Source organism: Chrysemys picta, chromosome 9 (genome assembly GCF_011386835.1).
Source record: "Chrysemys picta bellii isolate R12L10 chromosome 9, ASM1138683v2, whole genome shotgun sequence".
In the NCBI taxonomy this organism is placed as follows: Eukaryota; Metazoa; Chordata; order Testudines; family Emydidae; genus Chrysemys; species Chrysemys picta.
In genome coordinates this window covers 54,543,632-54,561,387 of record NC_088799.1, presented here as the reverse complement: position 1 = coordinate 54,561,387, position 17,756 = coordinate 54,543,632, and the positions used below count along the sequence as shown (strand labels likewise).

Here is a 17,756-nt window from a genome sequence, read left to right as displayed (position 1 = left end):
GATAGCATCCTGTCTGATGCTCACGATAAGAACTCACTTATCAAATAGCTGGAGTGTGAAATCCTCATTTCTTTGTTCTATCACTGTAGTCCCCACTTCCCTATTGTTTATCTGTATAATCTGTCTGGTTCTGTGATTGTTTCTGTCTGCTGTATAATTAATTTTGTTGAGTGTAAACCAATTAAGGTGGTGGGATATAATTGGTTAGATAATCATATTACAATATGTTAGGATTGGTTAGTTAAATTTCAGTAAAATGATTGGTTAAGGTATAGCTAAGCAGAACTCAAGTTTTACTATATAGTCTGCAGTCAATCAGGAAGTGGGGGGAAGGGAGGAATTGGAATCATGTTTTGCTAAGGGGGGGGGGTAACTGGAACAGGGAATGGGCACAGGGACACAGGCAAGGCTCTGTGGCATCAGAGCTCGGAAGGGAGACACTGAGGAAGGAAATTGAAATCAGTGCTTGCTGAAAGCATAGGCGCTGACTCCGTGGGTGCTCTGGGGCTGGGAAAAATTGGTGGGTGCTCAGCACCTACCGGCAGCTCCCCACCCCAGCTCACCTCCACCTCTTCCCCGAGCGTGCTGCATACCTGCTCTTCCCCCCCTAGCTTCCAGTGCTTGCGCCGCAAAACAGCAGGTCGGGGGCGGGGAAAGGATGGAGTCGGGGCAGGGCCGGGGGGAAAGTTGGCTCCTATGGCTGAAAGTTCACCCCAATAAACATTTTAATTGTTTGCACCTTCAGACTTTGGGTATTGCTGCTCTCTGTACTTGCAAGACGGGCCAGGGAAGTGAGAGGGTGAAGGAATAAGCTCTCTAACAAAAATCACATGGGAAGATTTCCAATTACTGCAATATTTTCAAAATTTGCCACAGGAATTACCTACCATATTTTTTAATAATAATTTTGTGCTGGACAGAAAAGTTAGTCAGCACATTTCTTTGGACAAACTTCTTTCATTATTTCACAGTCTGTTGCTTATAAGTGAACTGAAATGCTTTTTCAAAGTATAAATGGCTATTACAAGCTTTCGGGGAACTGAAATCACCAACAGAACGCATGGCTGTCTTTAAGAGGGCAGAGAAATACATTTTAAAAAGCAAATGAAAGTATTGTAACAAATCCATGGCCATTCAGATCTTCATGGCAAGAGCAAAGATAAAACTCAGATACTATAGTTTCAAAAACAGAGTCCTCTGCCACTGGAGCTAAAACAGAAGCTCTGTCCACTCTTAAAGGGGCATTGTAAACCTGAAATCAGGTCTAATTTAACAAATGTAGTCTCAGTTACTACCTGTCTGAGTCCTCCTGCCATTTTGTGGTTTTACAAACATTTTTCAATTTAAAAAATTTTCTTACTTGTTGCTTTATGGAAGACCTACAACAACAGCAGGGGATGTTGACTAAGGATCTGATTCTGCAAACTCTTATGCATGTGCTTAATTTTAACCATATGATTACTTCCAACTGAATAAATGGGACTACTCACATGCTTATGGTTAAGCGCATATGTAAGTGTTTGTTTGCAAGATTGCTCCCTAACTATAGTCCTAATCCTACAATCAGATATGCCCATGAACATCCTTCTGCAGAATCAGGGCCTAAATAGGGAAACAATGAAACTGATCACTCAACTGGATTCTAAAAAGGAAACAAGCTGAAAAATAGACAAATCTTTTTTCTCTATTTTCTTTCAATTATAATAATCTTAGGTTTACTTGTAATTGTAACTATAGAATAGGTAAAAAGATTTCAAGATGTAAATATTTTTAATTGATGGCATCAATATAAAACTATAGCTAAACCTGCAATATTTTCATAGTTATTACATGAAATGTGAAGTTAGCTGAATTGCACAGAATTTAAATAAAAAATGTGAAATTCTAACTTTCTACCAGTTTTTCATGTGCAAATAAAAAGCCTGAGAGATGTGGATGTGAATAGGCAATCAAGACTTTTGTAATGGACTATGCCTTTAAGAGCACCATAGTGGTATGCACCAAGTGTAAGTGGGCAGATAAGAGGGTGGTGGTGCTGGTATGCAGAATGATCGCCCCCGTCCTTCCTGACTGCCCCCCCAGGACCTCTATCCACACCCCTGCCCACCACCACCCCGAACTCCCCTGCCCTCTATCCAACCCTCCCTGCCCCCTTATCACGCTGCCTGGAGCACCAGTGGCTGGTGGCACTACAGCCGCGCCGCCCAGAGCAGCAGGACAGGCAGCCGCATCACGTGGCAGGAGCCAGCCACGCCACCGCGCAGCACAGAGCACTGGGTAAGACCGGGCTCTGCAGTTGCGCTGCCCCGGGAGCTTGCAGCCCCACAGCCCAGAGCATTGCGCCAGTGGTGCAGTGAGCTGAGGCTGCGGGGGAGGGGGGGAATAGCCAGGAGCTCAGGGGTCGGGCTGGAGGGTTCCACGGGCTGGATGTGGCCCGTGGGCCGTAGTTTGCCAACCTCTACTCTAGAGCAGTAGCCAAGTTTGGGAAGCAGCATCAGTACCCCATTGCCAGCTCCTGGTTTGGCAGTTAAAGTAACCTAAAATAGGAGAGGAACTCTCTGCAAAAGCCGAGGAGGAGGAGCTGTATGAGAGCCAGAAACAGGAGAGAGGTCTGCTCCCTCAGCCCCTCTTACTTTACCTCTGAATAAAACCTGCAGAGCATTGCCCAGCTGAGTGTCCCAATGGAGTCGGACAGCACCTCCCACCCAGAGGATGGGAGTTGCTGTCCTCAGGGTCACTGTTAAAAATTGGAGATCTTTAATTGTTTTCAGGACTGGATCCTCCCCTGAGAGGAGCCTGTGTGCAGCAAGTGCTTGTGTGGGGGTGCAGCAGGGTTGCCAGCCCTCCAGGATTGGCCTGGAGTCTCCTAGAACTGGCATTGAACTCCTGGTGACTACTGAAAGCAATCTGGGAGACTTTAATAGGATATTTTAAGAAAATGATATTACATCATGGGGGGGGGGGGGAAAGCAACAACTCCTGGAATAGCTTCAGTCAGAGTTGGCAATCCTAGGGTGCTGTGTGTGTGTGTGTGTGTGTGTGTCTAACAATGGACCCCAGTGAGATGAGGGCACGCGGGGGCAGGTAGAGCTGCAGGGGGAGAGCAGGGAGTGGGGGTAACTATAACCCCAGTAAGGTGGGGGGCAGGTCATAGGTGCTGGAACAATTTTTTTTTATAGTGGGGGTGCTGAAAGCAATTAAACAAAACTGTAATCCCTGTAAATGAGTGGTTCTCAAACTTTTTTCCAGACCACTTGAAAACTGCCGAGGGTCTCGGCGGACCACTTAATGATCTTTCCAAATGTTGTTTGTACTGTTAGCGAACTATTGTAAAGCACTTTGGATAATTTTTTTTTTGTTCTACAAATAAAAGCACACAACTCATTTTAATATCAGTAGTCTTACCTTTCTAATGCGATAGATGTGCCCTCTCTCCCCTGCTGTGGGAGCCCCTGAGTTGGGGCTGGGAAGGAGGGGAGGGAGGTGTCTCTCTCTCACTACAGAGCTGAGGCTGGAAAGGAGGGCTGTCTCTCCAAGGCAGCTGCAGCCCTGGAGCTGGGGTAAGTCACCGCTTTCTCTGACCAACACAGCCCTGCATGTCCCAAATTCCTCCCCACCCCCTCTTTTCACCCCACTGCCTCCTCCCACCTACCCCCTATTTCCCCCCCCCCCCGGCCACCACCTCACCTTACATGTGCGTCTTCTCCAGGGTCCAGGCACCTATTTAGTGTAGCCATACCTGTGCAGCTCCACTAATTAGGTGTGCGGTCACCTAGGTGTGCACCTTAGAGGGAACTATCCACGGCATCACTGTTCTAAATTATAGAAACCACTTCACGCCAGGTGGGGCTGCCGTACCCCTGCCCGGCACCCCTCCCTAGGGGGGCAGGCGGAGAGAGGGGAGGTAGCTATAGCCCCAGGGAGGTGGGGCAGGCAGAAGGAGGAGAGGTAGCTATAGCCCCAGGGGCGGGGAAGTAGCCAGACAGACTGGGACAGCGGCCTGGCTACAGGCGGGCCCGGGGTATGCAGGGCCCCGAGCCCCACCCCACATACCCTAACCTTGGCGTAGACGTCCAGCGGCCAATAATCATCCCTGGCCTCTCGGTTACCATGACAACCGCCCCGCGCCCCTCCCACTGCAGGACCGGCTGTAGGGGCCCCCAGCGGGGCTGCCCAAGACGTTGCCTGAACCATAGAAAACGAAACCGCGGCTCGCGTTTGGTTGTCGGTGGTGGGGCTTAGAGCCTGTTCCTTCGAAATCAGGCAGGCGCGCCGGTCGCCTCTGTGGGGGCCGGGCCCTGTGCGGGAGACAGTACGAGACGGAAGCGGTGGTGAGCGTGGTGTGGGAGCTGGTTGTCCATCCCCCGCCCCCAAGCTATGGCCCGCCCGGGCGGGGACCAGGACCCAGCGCCTGCAGTCCGTGTGGCGGTCCGGCTGCGTGCGGAGGGTGGCGGCGCCTTGCCGTGAGTCTGCGGGTCCTGCTCCCCCGTCACTTCTCAGAGCCTGAGCTCGGTGGGGGGCCCAGTCGCTTGCCCCGAGTTGCGGGCGTAACTGCAGAGCCCCTTCCGTGCTGGCATGGCGGAGGGGCGGCCGCAGCGCTGACGGGGGACGGAGGGACAAACTCAGGACCCCCCCCCCAAGGCGTCTGTGATGTCTGTGTACATAAAGTAAATTGGGAGGGAGTGGGGCCTCAGCCAACATGAGGTACCAGGTCCCCAAATTTATCTCCACAGGCCTGGCGGCTGGGCCAAATCGGGTGTTCCCGGTCCCTTTACGGTTACTTGGTCCCCACACATTGGCAGTCTTTCTGGCACCCATGCCTGGGAAAGATGGGGACCCCGAGACACATACGGGGGCCCTAACAGACACACGTGTACTGGGATCCTGACAGTGACCCTGAGGCATGCGTGCACCCCCCCCCCCCCCCCACACACACACTCTCTCTCCCCCCTATGCTTTGAGGGTATGTGTACACTGCAAAAATAAGGTAGGTTCTAGGCTAGCTCTGGTGAACGAACCACTGAAGACACCGGACCTTGGGTTAGCAGCTCAAATCAAAGCCTGTAGCAGAGCTTGGGGTTGAACTCAAGCTATTAACCCATGTTAAACGCTGAGTTGATATGTCTTTGCTGCAATTTTAATCAAATCAACTAATCCAGGTTAGCTAACTGTGTTAAGAGCACACCATTTTTTGTGTATGTGGTGTACACGTTTTCTGTCTCTACTATTATCCATGTATCATAGCCTGTGTATCAGTGAACGTGACAGACACATATCTGGGTAATTCCCAGGTTGGGTAGATGCACATGTGCTAGTTCGGAGTGAGCTAGTACACTAGAAATACTAGTTTGCATGATGTAATGGGTGACGGCTTTGGCTAGCCATGCGAGTACAGTCCGAAATACTAAATACATACTTAGATGGGTAGCCCGAGCCACCACCATGACCACATTGCTATTTTTAGAGTAGCAATCAGAGCTAGCATGCGTATGTCTACCTGAGCCCCACATGCCTCCCAGCTGCAGTGTAGATGTGCCCACACACAGGTCTTGATGCTAACACAGACATTGATTCCAGCCTACATGGACAGATAAGGACAAGGACACTGACAGGCTTTGTGATATGGGAAGTGTCATTGGTGTGCATAATTACTATGATACAGACAGGGTTTTTGAAGATCTGATTTGAATTGAAAATCTGTTGATGAAATACCCCATGTTCATAGGAGCTGTGATTTTTTTTTTTTTTTTTTTTTTTTTTTTTGCAGTTGGATTTGGAAATGCAGTGGCAGTGGATGGAGAGAGTGTTTCTTTGGAAAAGTATTCTCACCTTTAGAGTATCCTTGCTTGTTTGCACAGCAGGAAATTTGTGTAAGTTAAATAAATTAAAATATTTAAGCTTTCACTTAGCAAGCTGCCAAATAAACTTTCTAAGCAACTGATAATTGAAACTGCTAAGAGATAATTTGTGAGTCCCTCGCATACTATGAAATGAGAAGGGATGTGAAATAAGTGTGGGAGAGGTTATTAAACTTTCCATTGTAGAATGTCCATAAATTGCTGAGATTAGTTTCAAGTAATACTGTACTAATCAAACATTTTATTTCAGGGAAGAATGAACACATGTGGGACCAAAATAATTGTTGGTGTAAGCAGGTGCAACTTCATTACAGTTATTGGAGTTACTCCTGCTTGTATTAGCAGTGAATTTGATCTATAGTTTGATAAACAATGTGGAAATATATAGATGCTTGTGGTTTTACTACTTAATCATAGAATGCTGTTTATGTATTGGGCAGTGTTGAAAGAAAAGATAAAATTTCTAAGATTATACCTTCAAAAGCTATCACCTATAATAGGAGAAGACACAAAACAAACCCACTGTGTATTTGCAGTTTTAAAATTTTACATTGGAATAAAGCCTCCAAAATGCTAAAATGTCTGAAAAAGAAGCAATAATTTTCAGTTTTGTAAATATTCTTTTTTTTTCTGGTGTTCTGAATATTTCCCACCCTTCTCACTGAAAAGTTTTGTAGGTTTTATGAAACAACATCAGTCATAATAAATTGTTGTTAGGAATCTTTGAAATGTTAGTATAACCAAAAGCAATGTGTCATATGCATGATTCCTTGAATCTTTTTCTGTGCTCGCTACTGCAAATGATTACAGAAATCAAGACAAGATTAAATCAATTGAACTTTTCTGAGGTCCAGAAAAGTTATATTATCTTGTGCAGAGAGCAAATGTATTTTGCTCAGTTAAAAACTGACTCCGTGTGGGACCAGGTATCAAATGTCATTAGATGATGAGAATTAACTAGATTTATGTACACAGAAATATTGTAATTGGTTAAGTGTTTTTGTATTTTTTGATTGCTTACAGTGTATTCAGCTGTCCTTGCAACAACTGCTTAGTCTAGGCTGGAAACATCTGGTGGTGGTGACATTAAGACTAAAATCTGTGTTTAGTTAGGACCCAGTCCTGCAAACACTTACACACATGCTTAACTTTAAGCACGTATTTGTTTATAGGTCTGGGTTTTAAGTCAGAGCAGGAGAGCCAAAGAAAATGACAGGGTTCTGGCTGTGTCCGGTGACTTAAAATCCCCTTTATACTGACCACAACTGAGGCCTGTCTCTTCTTTACCATCACTGATTCTACAGTCACTTCTTCCAGACAGGTAGTAAATTCAGAATTTGCTGTAGCTTGTTAAAGTAGCTCATCATTGTTAGTCCTAACAATGTAGGCAATGCTATAAACACTGTAAAAAATTATTTTGTGGTGTTTTCAGGCGCACAGGCCACTTGTCCTGATATCACTGTGACTCAACAGCTTCTGAAAGAGGGATTTCACAGGTGAGTTGATGACAGCCATGTACTTGAGCAATGCATCAGTTACTAATGTGCCACTCAGGGCCCCTGTTCTGCAAACATGCATGTACTTAACTGTATGCACGTCAGTAGCTCCTTTGAACTCATGCATAATTGAACAAATGCACTGCACTGTATTCAATGGGATTACTCATGAGTAAAGGTAAGCATATATGTTGGTGTTGGCAGGATGAGTGCTTAAATATTTAGTGGCCACCAATCAGTTATATCAAGGCAAGAACATGATGCCAACATGAAAATGTATTTCTGAATACTTTCAGTAATACAGGTGCATAAGTGGGGAATTAACAAAAGAGGCATGTTGGTTATCACGGATATGGAAATACAATAAAATATTGTGTTTCCTAAAAGGAAAAGGTCAGAGTCTAGATAGATAAATGTTGTTGTCTATATTCTCAGAGCATACTACGGTACAAATATTAGAGAGCCGCATCTAATATTTGAGATGAACTGTTTAAATGTTTGTGCAGTTATTTGAAATTTGTGCTAACATTTTGTTTCCTTTTTAAGAGACTTGCTAACAAAGGTAGAACTTGGTGCAGGGGATGAAGCCATAGGAAGCTGCACTGTGGCAATTAAAGAACACCTACCAACAGGACTATATGTGGATCCCTATGAGTTGGCATCATTGCAACAGCACAACCTAACTGAGGTACGATGTCCAAGTGGTCATGTTGATTTGTTTGGAAGTGGTTCAAACAAGAAAAAACATATAATAATTTGAATATTTGTGAGTAAAGATCCAGTGTCTATAATTTGAAACATTAGCGTGAAGATGAACTTTCATCTGCCATTCTGATGTGACCTTTCCCTCTCATGACAGAGCTTTCTACTATGTAGGGGCATAGTCATGGATAGAAACTAGAATGAAGGGAAAACAGCTTGCATTAGATTGAAGTAACTGTCCAGGAGTTGTTAGGGGAGACGATCATGAGGCTCTGAGGAACTCCCCCAGAAGATGTGGTTATAGTACAGTTGGAAGACATGTAGGGTACTTCTATGGGATTCTCTTACTAGTTATATAGGTAGTGTGTTTTTCAGAATATTGGGTATGAATATATTGGCTCTCATGAGCAATATAGACTTGTACAGAGTGCAGGGGAGGATGGTGGTATTATGGTTTATGCTGACACCAGTGACCTGGGGAACTGTAGGAAAGAGGCCCTGGAATCCATTTAGTTTAGAAAAAGTTTATGGGGCTCTACTAAAGCATTTCTTCAAAATGCTCCAAGTTCTTCATACAAGACCTGCTGGGAAACAAGAAATTTCAGCAAATGCATGAGAAGTAGTTGTTAGAGCACTTTGGTATCCTTGGGAATGAAAGTCATTTTGTGACAAAGGATGGTGTTGTGTTTAAGGTGCTATACTGAGACTTGTTTCAGGTTCTTGACTCTGCCACAATCAATCTGTGTGACCTCAGACAAATCCCTTAATCTCTGTGCCTCAGTTCTTCCTCTGTAAAGTGGAGATGATAATCTCTTTATCCCATCCTTTGTCTATCTTGTCTATTTAGGTTGCAAGACCTGTCTCTTACTATGTGTAGATATGGTGCCAAACATAATGGGACTCCAAACTCTGTTGGAGCCTTTAGGCAGTACTGTAATACACATTTAAAACATTGTATGTCCCAAGTGTAGTCCTCATGTAACTACTGTAACACCACTGAAGTCAGTAGCATAACAGTGATGGACACTATCTGACTAGAACAGACACAGAATGAATATGGCTCATTTATTTTAATCATCCTGAGGAAAAAGATCTCTAGTCTGGGAATTAAACTGCTGTCTCCCTCATGACATTATAGTAGGTTACTTTGACAGGTTGACTGTTTTAGTCATTTTAATCCTGTATTCCCTATATAACAATATTGGTGTGTTTTTCATTACATTCATTCATCTATATTGACTGTGTCTGTGTTTTCCACAGGCTCTGATGATTCCAGATACTGTTGATGTGGAATCTCCTGAATACTTAGCCACAGACCTTGCCATTGTTGTTTACATGAAACCTGACCCTCAGTGTGCTTGCTGTTTTAAAGCCATGTTGCCTGTGCACTGCCGGTATCACCGGCCAACAGAGGAAGATGGGGAAGCACTTGCTTTTCTGAAGAGTCCAGAAATATTGATTCATTGCCATAAAAGTGAGAAATACACATAACTCCTACTTTGTTGTATGAAAGAGGGAGGGATTAGAGAAATAACTATTACCATACAGAGTGTGAAATCCAGACTTTGGGGAAAATCGTGGTGGAGAGAGGTATGTGGATAGTCATTTAAAAATGAGGAAAATAGTGACTGCAAAAGAAGGGCAAGTAATTCTTTTTTACATCTATTTGGATCAATGCTACTTTATCCTGACAAAGAGCTAATTTAGGTCTAGTTGTTATAAACTTCTTGGAAATCCCAGCTATGCCCATTTTATCCTCTAGGTAATCCCACCCCAGGGGAAGGGGGATTGTATCTCCTAATATGGGTCTTTAAGATGGGAGTGTTGACAGTTGGCCTGCTCCTTAGAATCTGGACTGATGAAGGTTTGCATGGCCCACCTGTTTCCACAGCATTCTAACTTGCAATTGATGCAGTTCATGGCTTAGTCTATACAAAGGAAAGCTGAACTGTTTCAATCAAAAGTATTCAGGTGCTTTCCAACCCTCACAATGTTTAAGTAGGAAAATCTTTGTAGGGACTTTTGACTTTCCGAGGGATGGAATGATAGGAGCCTGAGACTCTTTATTAAAAAAAAAAATCCAATATCTCATAATAATGAATAATTTAAAATCTTATAAACAATCAAGTCCCCACTCCTACTACAAATGTGTTTCTTTTCAAGAGACAGACTCTCCCTAGCTCACTGCCAAACCACATATGTGAATACATTTCTCACCTTTATGTCTTTACTCAGGCATTATTTGATGGATTATTTTCACTCTTACATCTTTGGGACTATAGGGGGGTTCTATATAGTTTGATAATGTTATTTTTGCCTTCCCTTGTCTCCCTGTCACCTATAGTAAACTTTAATTGTAGGGATCCACATTTCTTAGTAATAGACTAAATTTAAAAAATAGCATTGCAGAGATACAACAGGAGTCCATAAGGAGAAATGTTAAAATAGTTTATTATGGGGTATGGTGGAGGCAGGAGCCATAGCAGCAGGGCTGGAAATTGGAAACAGCCCAAAGACCAGTGGTGAAATCCTGGTGCCATTTGAATTGTATTTCACCCCCATTTGCTATTTAGTGGGGCTAGGATTTCACCACTGGTGTAGACTTTCTTGTATATCCAAAAATTTGTTGAGTTTAAGGATTTATGAAAGGGACTGGCGGCACTAGTTTGAATGTGCAGGTTTCCCAGCAAAGTTCTACCAGTATTGATGTTATTTCACCCCTTAACTTTTAGTGAGTAGAGACTGCTAAGCTGCATGATAGACAGATATCCCCTTTGAAAGGATTTTGCATTCCATATATTGCCTCATCCTGGTCTGATTCTTGATGTAACATATTTCTGCTTTTTCTAGGTTTCCTGTCAGTTGAATGTTGGAAGTATTCTGAAGTGGAAGCTCCATGTTCAGTGAGAAACAGGCATACCTGTCATTGGAACAAAGTGAAGTACAAACATGTAAGTTCCTATTTCAGACGGGAAGGGACCTCTTAGATCATTTAACCTAGTCCCTTGCTATCGCAGACAGCCCTGTCATATAATCTCATTCATAAACTTGTAAGAACATAAGAACAGCCATACTGGGTTAGACCAAAGGTCCAACTAGCCCAGTATCCTGTCTTCCGACAGTGGCCAATGCCAGGTGCCCCAGAGGGAATGAACAGAACAGGTACTCCTCGAGTGATCCATCTCCTGTCGCCCATCCCTGCCCATTCTGGCTAATAGCTATTGATGGACCTATTCTCCATGAATTTATCTAGTTCTTTTTTGAATCCTGTTAGTCTTGGCCTTCACAACATTCTCTGGCAAGGATTTCCACGGGTTGACTGTGTTGTGTGAAGAAATACTTCTTTTTCTTTGTTTTAAACCTGTGGCCTATTAATTTCATTGGGTGAATCCTAGTTCTTGTATTATGAGAAGGAGTAAATAAGGAAGTGTTATTTACTTTCTTCACACCAGTCATGATTTTATAGACACTATCATATCCCTCCTTAGTCATCTCTTTTCCAAGCTGAAAAGTCCCAGTCATATTAATCTCTCCTCATATGGAAGCTGTTCCATACCCCTAATCATATTTGTTGCCCTTTTCTGAACCTTTTCCAATATATCATTTTTAAGATGGGGTGACCACATCTGCAAGCAGTATTCAAGATGTTGGCATACCATGGATCTATATAGAGGCAATATGACACTTTCTGTCCTACTGTCTATCCCCCTCCCAATGATTCCCAACATTCTGCTAGCTTCCTTGACTGCCCTTGCACATTGAGTGATGTTTTCAGAGAACTATCCACAATGACTCCAAGATCTTTCTTGAGTGTTAACAGCTAATTTAGACCCCATCATTTTATATGTATAGTTTGGATCATGCTTTCCAATGTGTATTGCTCTGCATTTATCAACATTGAATTTCATCTGCCCAGTCACCCAGTTCTGTGAGATCCCTCTGCAACTCTTCACAGTCCACCCTGGGCCCAACTATCTTGAGTAGTTTTGCATCATCTGCAAATTTTGCCACTGCACTTTTTTTTACCCCTTTTTCGAGATCATTTATGAAAATGTTGACTAGGACTGGTCCCTGTACAGACCCCTGGGGGACACCACTGTTTACCTCCCTCCATTCTGAAAACTGACTATTATTCCTACCTTTTGTTTCCTATCTTTTAACCAGTTACCAGTCCATGAGAGGACCTTCCCTCCCATCCCATGACAGCCCACCTTGCCCAAGAGCCTTTGGTGAGGGACCTTGTCAAAGGCTTTCTGAAAATCTAAATAGACTATATCCACTGGATCCCCCTTGTCCACATGCTTGCCGACCCCCTCAAAGAATTCTAGTAGATTGGTGAGGCATGATTTCCCTTTACAAAAAACATGTTTTTGTAAAGGGAAATGGCTTTGTGAATGGCTATCCAACTACAGAAGCAGTTTCTCCTCCCTTGGTGTTCACACCTCAACTGCTAGCAGAGCACCTCACCCTCCCTGATTGAACTAACCTCGTTATCGCCATACTGATTTATACCTGCCTCTGGAGATTTCTATTACTTGCATCTGAAGAAGTGAGGTTCTTACCCACGAAAGCTTATGCTCCCAATACTTCTGTTAGTCTTAAAGGTGCCACAGGACCCTCTGTTGCTTTTTACAGATTCAGACTAACACGGCTACCCCTCTGATACTAAAAACCATGTTGACTCTTCCCCAACAAATGATGTTCATCTATGTGTCTGACAATTCTGTTCTTTACTATAGTTTCAACCAGTTTGCCCGGTATTGAAGTCACAATTACTGGTCTATAATTGCCGGGATCACCTCTGGAGCCCTTTTTAAAAGTTGGCGTCACATTAGCTATCCTCCAGTCATTTGGTACAGAAGCTGATTTAAATGATAGGTTAAACACCACAGTTAACAGTTCTGCAATTTCACATTTGAGTTCCTTGGGTGAATACCATCTGGTCCTGGGGACTTATTAATGTTTAATTTATCAGTTTGTTCTAAAACCTCCTCTAATGTCACCTCAATCTGGGTCAGTTCCTCAGATTTGTCACCTAAAAAGAATGGCTCAGGTTTGGGAATCTCCCTCACATCCTCAGCTGTGAAGACCAATGCAAAGAATTCATTTAGTTTCTCCGCAATAGCCTTATCGTCCTTGAGCGCTCCTTTCGCATCTCGATCGTCCATTAGCCCCACTGGTTATTTAGCAGGCTTCCTGCTTCTGATGTACTTAAAAAAATTTTGTTGCTATTACTTTTTGAGTCTTTGGCTAGCTGTTCTTCAAATTCTTTTTTGGCCTTCCTAATTATATTTTTACACTTTACTTGCCAGAGTTTATGCTCCTTTCTGTTTTCCTCACTAGAATTTAACTTCCACTTTTTAAAGGATGCCTTTTTGCCTCTCACTGCTTCTTTTACTTTGTGGTTTAGCCACAGACACACTTTTTTGGTTCTCTTACTATGTTTTTTAATTTGGGATATACATTTAAGTTTAGCCTCTATTATGGTGTCAAGCTCCATTTTTAAAACAAGTTAGGTTGTTTGCCCCCACCACTCCTATTGGGAGGCTGTTCCAAAACCTCATGCCTCTGATGGTTAGAAAGCTTCTAATTTCCAGCCTAAACTTGTTCCTGACCAGTTTGTCCCCATTTGTTCTTTTGCCAATTTTATTCTTTTCTTTAAATAGTTCTTCTCCCTCCCTGGTGTTTACCCACCTGTTGTATTCATTGAGAGCAGTCATATTCCCCTTCAGCCTTTGTTTTGCTAAGCTATACAAGCCAAGCTTTTTTAGTCTCCTCTTGTAAGATAGGCTCTACATTCCCCAATCATTTCTGCTCCCGTTCAAGTTTGAATCCATGTTTCTTAAACATGGATGACCAGAACAGTACACAGTATTCCCAGTGAGGTCTGACCAGTACCTTGTACAATGGCATTAATACTTCCCAATGTCTACTTGAAATATCTTGCCTGATGCATCCTAGGATTGTATTTGCCTTTTTTTTTTATGGCCACACCACATTGGTGGCTAATAGTCACCCTGTGGTCAGCTAATGCACCTAGGTCTTTCTCCTCTGTGTTTTCAACTGATGAGCCCCCAGCTTAAATGAGACTTAGTTACTTGAGACACATTCTTTCATTTTATCTGCCCATAACTACTCCTAACAATATCTAGCATATTTGGTGACAGGGTCAGTGGGGAGTGGGAAAAATGGTGGAACTGAACTCATGCTCTACTTCCATTAAAGGATTTTTCTTGCATACCCCCTTACGAGAACTGACTGGTCTATAATTCCCTGGGTTGTCCTTATTCCCCTTTTTATACACAGGTACTATATTTGCCCTTTTCCCATCCTCTGGGATCTCTCCTGTGTTCCATGAGTTCTCAAAGAGAATCGCTAATGGCTCAGAGATGTCTTCAGCCAGTTCCCTGAGTATTCTAGAATGTATTTCATCAGCCCTGCCAACTTGAAAACATCTAACTTGTCTAGTCTTAACTTATTTTCCTATATGAGCCTCAGATCTTACCCCATTTTGCACTGATGTTCATTATGTTTGTTGTCTAATAACAGCTAACTTTTTTTTTTGATGAAAACTGAAACAAAAAAGTCATGTGACACTTCTGTCATTGCTGCATTTTCTGTTATTGTCTTTCCCTCCTCATTGAGTAATGGGCTTACCTTGTCCTTGGTCTTTCTCTTGCTTCTAAAGTATTTGTAAAATGTTTTCTTGTTACCCTTTATGTCCATAGCTAGTTTTATCTCATTTTGTGTCTTGGCCTTTCTAATTTTGTTCCTAAATGTGTTGTTTTTTAATATTCATCCTTTTATAATTTGACCTAGTTTCCACTTTTGCTCCCTCTGTACCCTTATGCTAGTGGCTCATTCTGTGCTGTCCTTTCCCTTGATGACTGGTGCTGTCTCTGGACCTTTCCCCCTCCTGTAGTGGTCTACCTGGAGTCCTGAGGTATAACTGATGTTATGCATTGATCTTCATAACTAGGGTTGGCAGAATTATATTTTTTTAATATAATTTCAGTAGATAATATAGATGTTTGTTTTTAAGCATTTTTTCAGTTTTTACCAATTTAAATTTTCACAGTTGTGGGAAATTGAGGGTCAGACAATAATTTAATTATAGTAGATGTTGAGATTCAAAAAGTAAAAGCGTTATAACCACTGAAATACAAATTGTCAACATCATATGTCAGAATATACAAAATAAATATCCTTACTCTAATAAGTTCTCAAGCAGCATTTTTCTTAATTTGCTTACCTGTAAATTTTTATCATTATTGATGGAAATATTTTTTCATCCGGTGTGTGTAGTGAAATAGCCACTTACTGACATTTAACAATAAAAATCTAATCCTTCCAAGCCTATGGTTTGAAGAACAAAAGGAGGAAGGTGAATATTCTTGGTTTTATACATTTTGTGTTGGGTGATTATTTTCAGAGAAAAGTTTAAAGAATGATATAGGGAAAGAACTTTCATGCCAGTCTGAATGCTAACCTATGGCTTATGTCTCTGATGAAGTTTTTAAATTTCATTTACACTGGTTCTGGATGCAAGTCCTTGATACAGTCAGCACTTGGCTTTGAAACTCAACAGTGCTGCAGTATTGCAGAGATTCTGAAATAAGAGTGATCTGGCACTGTAATTTGAGCAACTCTGCCTCTAGGAAATCTTTGGAGGCTACAGAACACTAAAGGTGACCTGCAAAAGATTTAAAGAAGGTGGATTTTGTGTCCTTTTTTGTTTCTTTATATATAAAGGCGGCATGGAAGCTTTTGGTCAGTTTTTTTTTTAATATGTCTTTTTTTTGCTTCTTTTTTTCCCCGTGGAAATATCAGGAATATCATGTCTGGTCACCTGCTTTTGCTGGAGGACTTCTTGTTTACTGTTCTTAACAAAAATCTTTCAGGACTTCATGAACGATAAGGAGCATAAAAGGACGCAAGCCCTTTTTTGTCTTTGCAGGTCACTATTACATGAGAGTTATTTATCCAGGTATTCATTCCATAAGCTTATTCCTCCAGTCCTACAGTGTGCAGGAGTTGCATAATGTCCCTAATGTCAAGGCTAATATAAGAGCAAAGCTGTAGAGAAAATAAATGCACAGTACAGCGCCTCAGGTACTGTGTACTAGATAAATGCCCCAGAAGTTAAAGAAGTTAGCTCTCAAGATGGGCAGACAGACTAAATGGAAACGTCTCTCCCCCAGCTTTGAGTTTAGAATTCCAATACTGTATGAAAGGATAAATCTTGTAAATGAATGGCGAGCTCCTGAGCAACTAGAGCGTTAAATGATGTTTGTGCTGTGAAGCTTGCTTAATTACTATATTTAAAGGAGAAACCAAAGCTATTGAAAATGGAATAATAGCTCAAGAGTATGTTTTTACTCGGGTTTAACATCCAACTCTCTCTTCGTAGGTAAATAAGGAAGTGATACTGCAGGTTCCAGTGGGGCTCAAACAACATGCTGCCTTGGTATGTGCAGTGACTCTTCTTACCACGGTCCTGTGCTCCAGTCTTGTTCTTGCAGCTGTATGCAAATATGGACACTTCTCCTTGGTGCACTGCTCAGAATGAAACTGAGCAAGACTTTATAGCTGGCGTCCGTACGAAACAATGAGTACCATGCATTAAATTTAACTGAATGCAAACTTAGTCTGTTCCATTTAGGGTTCCATAAATGGAATGCAGTTTATTATCTATCACCTGTATTACGATAATGCCTAGAGGACCCATCTGAGATCATGACCCTCTTGTGCCAGGCACTGTACAAACCCCTAGTAAGAGACCATCCCTGCACTGAAGAACTTGCATTCTAAATAAACAAAGCATGGGAGGGAGAACAAAGACACAGAAAAATGAGGTGACTTCCCAAGGTCATGCACCAGTTCCGTGGCAGAGCTGGGTCTCCTGATCTAGTGTGCCCTATGTGCTGGACCACAATGCCTCTTGTTACGTATTCTTCTTCCAAAGATTTTAAACAAACTGACTTGGTAGATTGATTATTATCAGAGAAACAAGTTCCCTGGTCATTAAACGGTTGAATTTTAAACTGTTACATAATTCAGCTCTGTTGTATTTTAATTTGTTTTGTGAGGCTGTATATTTACCTGCAACAGGAAAGTATTTCCAGGCATTGGAAAGACACAATGACCCCAGTTTTATTAACATTGACCTGCAGGAGGCAGCCAGATTTATGTGATTTTTAAAGAGGTCTTAAGAATTTGGAAGAAACTTCCAGGTGTTTACTGAGTAAATCAGAAGCTGGACTAATAACTCTGATTTTCTGATTAGTAGAGCCTCATTCAAACAGGAATTATTTTGAGGAAGTTCTATGGTCTGTGTTATGCAGGAGGACAGATTACATGATCACAGTGGTCCCTTCTGGTTTTGGAATCTATGAATCTATGAAATGATGCTAAACTGGAATTGAATACTTGGAAGACTGGAGGTAATCATCGGAGCTATTAAGAATTACAAGGAAACAGAGAGGAAATTGCTTCATTAATGGAAAAGCTGAGCTGCCCCAAATGTATCTTGTGTTTCTGTTGTTTGTCAGTAGGGGGCATTATGAGTTTAAGATAACTCATAAGGCAGATTTGTGCAGAAGACTGTTTCATTTCCCATATACCTAGAGGATATTAAATATAGGTGATTCTGTTTATGAAATTACAGATACAATAAAAAGCAAAAGTCCTGTCTTTCAAA

At 42.3% G+C, this 17,756-nt stretch overlaps 2 protein-coding genes across 21 annotated transcripts in view; one reads left to right on the top strand and one right to left on the bottom strand.

The window, feature by feature from the left end:
- CEP19 (centrosomal protein 19) overlaps positions 1-4,092 on the bottom strand; it is an 18,111-nt gene extending 14,019 nt beyond the window's left edge. For 4 of the 8 annotated variants that reach the window (XM_065557132.1, XM_065557133.1, XM_065557131.1 and 1 more), the window contains exon 1: positions 3,688-4,047. The gene's annotated coding sequence lies outside the window, so the exon portion shown is untranslated. The other 4 variants (XM_065557134.1, XM_005303626.4, XM_024108387.3 and 1 more) reach the window with 3 other exon arrangements.
- PIGX (phosphatidylinositol glycan anchor biosynthesis class X) overlaps positions 1-17,756 on the top strand; it is a 23,162-nt gene extending 5,406 nt beyond the window's left edge. Inside the window, exons 1-8 of one of the 13 annotated variants that reach the window (XM_065557130.1) lie at positions 4,158-4,331; positions 5,768-5,870; positions 7,291-7,354; positions 7,901-8,042; positions 9,317-9,530; positions 10,907-11,007; positions 16,467-16,523; positions 17,401-17,756. In XM_065557130.1, coding sequence (XP_065413202.1) covers positions 5,780-5,870; positions 7,291-7,354; positions 7,901-8,042; positions 9,317-9,530; positions 10,907-11,007; positions 16,467-16,523; positions 17,401-17,451 — 720 coding nt within the window. In that variant the 5' untranslated portion in view covers positions 4,158-4,331; positions 5,768-5,779 and the 3' untranslated portion in view covers positions 17,452-17,756. The other 12 variants (XM_065557121.1, XR_010590393.1, XM_065557123.1 and 9 more) reach the window with 12 other exon arrangements.